This window comes from Mandrillus leucophaeus, unplaced genomic scaffold (assembly GCF_000951045.1).
Source record: "Mandrillus leucophaeus isolate KB7577 unplaced genomic scaffold, Mleu.le_1.0 Scaffold922, whole genome shotgun sequence".
Taxonomy (NCBI): Eukaryota; Metazoa; Chordata; class Mammalia; order Primates; family Cercopithecidae; genus Mandrillus; species Mandrillus leucophaeus.
This window is the reverse complement of record NW_012110053.1, coordinates 431,091-435,015: the sequence shown is the minus strand read 5'-3', so window position 1 is coordinate 435,015 and position 3,925 is coordinate 431,091. Positions and strand designations below refer to the sequence as shown.

At 53.7% G+C, this 3,925-nt stretch overlaps 1 protein-coding gene across 4 annotated transcripts in view; it reads right to left on the bottom strand.

Moving 5' to 3' along the window:
- The window catches only part of MYL6B (myosin, light chain 6B, alkali, smooth muscle and non-muscle), a 5,935-nt gene extending 2,010 nt beyond the window's left edge, over positions 1 to 3,925 (bottom strand). For 2 of the 4 annotated variants that reach the window (XM_011970022.1, XM_011970021.1), the window contains exons 1-5: positions 3,608 to 3,925; positions 2,145 to 2,370; positions 1,399 to 1,426; positions 1,040 to 1,183; positions 649 to 822 (exon numbers count right to left, since the gene is read on the bottom strand). In XM_011970022.1, the coding sequence (XP_011825412.1) occupies positions 649 to 822; positions 1,040 to 1,183; positions 1,399 to 1,426; positions 2,145 to 2,324 (526 nt within the window). In that variant the 5' untranslated portion in view covers positions 2,325 to 2,370; positions 3,608 to 3,925. Of the gene's footprint in view, positions 1 to 648; positions 823 to 1,039; positions 1,184 to 1,398; positions 1,427 to 2,144; positions 2,435 to 3,607 lie in introns of all 4 variants that reach the window. The other 2 variants (XM_011970024.1, XM_011970023.1) reach the window with 2 other exon arrangements.

Sequence of the window (3,925 nt, the reverse complement as noted above, 5' to 3'; positions counted from 1 at the left end):
CTCCCGGGTTCCAGCGATTCTTCTGCCTCAGCCTCCTGGGTAGCTGGGACTACAGGCACGTGCCACCATGCCCACCTAATTTTTGTATTACTAATAGAGATGGGGTTTCACCCTGTTGGCCAGGCTGGTCTCGAACTCCTGAGCTCAGGTGATCCGCCCGCCTTGGCCTCCCAAAATGCTGGGATTAGAGGCGTGAGCCACCGCACCTGGCCAGGCCACACTCTTTAGAGTCTCCCACCCTGACGATTTCTCATAGCCTCAGTCCTCAAGGGAATCCTCCCTAGTCATGGATGCCTCTTGCTTTCCATTTCACCCTAGTACTAGTGAAAGTATTGACTGACAAGGAAACAATTCCAGGAGGTTAAGAGACTTGTACCAGAACACACAACCCACACGTCTCTTCCAAAACGAAAATTCAGATTTCCTGCCTCATCCCTTTTCCTCTGTCCTCTGGAAGGCACTTTAGACTCTGGAAGAGCAAGTCCTTCAGATTCTACCCCCACAGCTCTGACCTTCTCAGTCTCCTGCCGACAACCTGCAGGATAGTAATCCTCCTGCTGGCTCTGCTTATCTGGCCAGTCTTTTTTCTGGCCCACCCCATTCCCCTCTCCACTCTAAAGTAGTTCTGGTCCCCCTTGCCTGCCTCACCGAGGGTGGTGAGAACATGTCTGAGCTCTGCTCCCATGACTTTGCCGTCCCCCTCCTTGTCAAACACACGAAGCCCCTCCAAGTAGTCCTCATATGTGCCTTGGTCCCGGTTCTTGGCCACTGCCTGGAGCATGGGCAGGAAAGTTTCAAAGTCCACACGCCGGGACTTCAGCTCTGGAGGTTGGAGAGAGATGAAGGAGAGGTCACTGTAGTATCACATAGGACCCGGCTCCCAACCCTACCACAATGCTTTCATCCTGTTCAGCATTTAGGATATTTTCCTGCTTCTGTGTTTGACAGTTTTTGAAGTCCTGAGATCCACCTCATTCTTTGTTACCAACATTCAACTTTTGAAAACTAAAAACCCGAATTGTTCCAAGGGTCCCCTCACCATCACTCTTGGGGTTCCCCAGGACCTTGAGCACCTCGGCGTTGGTGGGGTTCTGGCCCAGGGCCCTCATCACGTCCCCACACTGGCTGTACAGGATCTTGCCATCCCCCACTCGGTCAAACAGCTCGAAGGCCTCCTTGAACTCTAAGGTATAAGGAAGGGTCAGTGTAGACACTGACTAGGGGTTCCCATCACCCCCAGACAGAAGTGAATTTCAGAAACTATGTGAACAGAACAAGGGAGGAAAAGAAGACTAGTATGGGAGGTTTCAAGGTCGGGACTGGGGTTAGTGGAATAGAAAGAGAATCTGACCAGGGGATTGGGGACTGGACAGTGGGCTTAGACCAGCTTCTCCTCACCCTCCAGCTGGTCCTTGTTAAACTCGATCTGTGGAAGAAAAAAGCAGGTGGGGAGAGATGACAGTTTATTCAGTCCCTCTCCAGCACTCTTCCCAACCAACTGGCAGCCACTTCTGAGGAGGGGCCCAAAGGGACCAGGCTGGAAGCCCAGCCACCTCAGTCCCATTCCCAGCTCTGGGACTTGGGAGAATCCCAAGAAGAGGAATTACAGTGGGGAGGGTTTCCTGGGAACAGGGTTAATCCCATGCCACCTGTTTCCCTCCCTCCATTGCCCTGAGCCCTGCATCCCTCACATAACTGGGGGCTGAACAAAGGCTAAATTTACCCCTGGCCCCCAGCTGTGATTGTCTAACAAGTCTGTCCTCTTCAGCCTCCCTTCCTGGAGTTCAGAGCTGCAGGCCTTTTGAGTTGAATCACCAGCCAGGGGCAGGCAACAGCTCTTTTCCCTTCACCTTGAAACTATCCTCAGAACCCAGATGTTCCCCATCTAAGAGTCCCTGCCTCCAGCAGGGGGTAAGTGAGTGTGCATGTGCTGTACACACATGGTTATAGGTTAGAGGGAGAGAACAGCAAAGACAACAGCAGAGTCATAAGCCTGGATGCTTCCAAATGGGGGACTAAGGGAAAGCCCCAATCTCATTCCAGGGTTCATTGATTCCCTACCTTCTAGATACCCCCTAATCCCCTAGGCTGTATCTCACCCTCAAACCACCCCCTCCAATTATCTTCACTTTCCAGAGACTCACCACCACTTTGGAGAGATCGATTGGAGGCTCCTGGGTTTTCTGAGGGGCCTGGGGGACAGCTGGCTCAGCTTTGCTCTTGGCTGGAGGAGCCCCTGCTGCTGCTGCTGCTGGCTTAGCAGCAGGTTTGGAGATGGAGGGCCCTGCTGGTTTCTTCACGGGAACATCCTTCTTGGGAGGCATGATGTCCGGTGGCCAAAGGACAGTGTGCGGATGGGGGCACCCATCTCTGTTTAAATAGCCAGGGAGTCTGGGATGTCAAGGGGCGGGGGCAGGGGCAGGGAGCCAGTTGGCTGTGGCGAGGATGAGGTAGAGGAGAGATATAACCGTCTGCCCTCACTCCCCTGGCCTCCTATGGTTCAGGACTCCTGCCCCAAGGTCTTCTTCCCTCTGTCCCCTCATCCCCAAAGGCTGTCCAGAAAAGAACAATGTTTCCTTTGGGGGCAGGGGAGGAAGCCAGGGACTGCCCAGAATGAGAGGTAGTTAACCTCCAGGGTGAGGATCGGATGCTTGCACTGAGATGGGGTTGGTGAGGCAAAGCAGGTGATCCAGCAGCTTTAGTCTTCTCGAAGGGTGGGGTGAGGGGTAGCAGTCAGGGAGGCTTGTGTGAACTGGAACAAGTTAAAGTGTGGTCTGGGAGCAATGACAAAAACAAGCAGCCCATCTGCCCAGCCCCTCCACTCCTTTCTGACCATGGCTTTGTAAAGAGCAGGGGTAGTTAACCCTACAGTCTAATAATCCCTAATACTTGTAGTTCCTGAGCCCGCACCCAGCCAAGAATTGAAACTATTCACAGTATAAAGGAAGAATAGTCATAGAAACAGGAGTGTGACATCCCTCATTGTCTCCTAGTGCGCAGTGTTGTTTTAGGGGAAGGAGTGGGGGCAAAGATCAGGTTTAACATCTGCTACCCATTCTTCCATGGAAGGAACCTTCTTCCACAAGACCACTGTCATTCAACACAAACAAAAGGTAGGGCGCTTGCTGAACCTGTGGGGACCCTGTGGTGGCACCCGAGAAGGGCGGGCTCTGGGAGAAGGCTTAAATTCCCTAATCCAAGAGGATGTGGGCACTCCTATGGCCTCCATGAGTATTCATCCCACTACCAGGGGTATAATAAAAATCCCGACTCAGGGGCCAGGTCACAAACCTTGCGGGGGGCACTGGGAGAGAGTCCAAGTTGGGGGGTGTTTGGGAGTGGGGAGGGGTTGCGGCCTACTTTTGTTCTCGGGGAAATTAGGAAAGGATTTAGGTAGCATTCTGAGGAAGATAGCAGTGACTCCACTTAGGCCCCGGGGTTGATGCTGGGTCTCCCATTCGCAAAACAGTGTCTGAATCTCATTACTGCAAACTGTCCCATTTTTACAAAATACATCACACACAGACACACACACATACACACACACCTCACACACACCCCACTAAACCTTAAAGAAAGCAGCCCTCCTCAGCCCCCAAAAACTCACCCTGCGGGGTCCGCGTCTGTGGCTGGGGAGGGGGCGGTGCACAGCGCGGCCCCCAGCCCTGAAGGGTTAATTCCGACGGCCGCGGAGCATGCCGGGAGTCGTAGTCCCCAGTGGGCTCACGGGATACGCCGCGCTCTAGATTGCAGCTGAGGCTAGGGCGGTGGCTTCCGGCCCATGGCGGCGTTTGGTGACTCAGTGTCCTTCCATGTCCCGGAACTGAAAGGCAATGAACAATTTCCAATCCACCCCAACCCTAAAACCCTGCAGGGTCCCTAGGGTATCCCTCCTACTTAGCCCTGGCGGGCTCCTAGTCTCGGG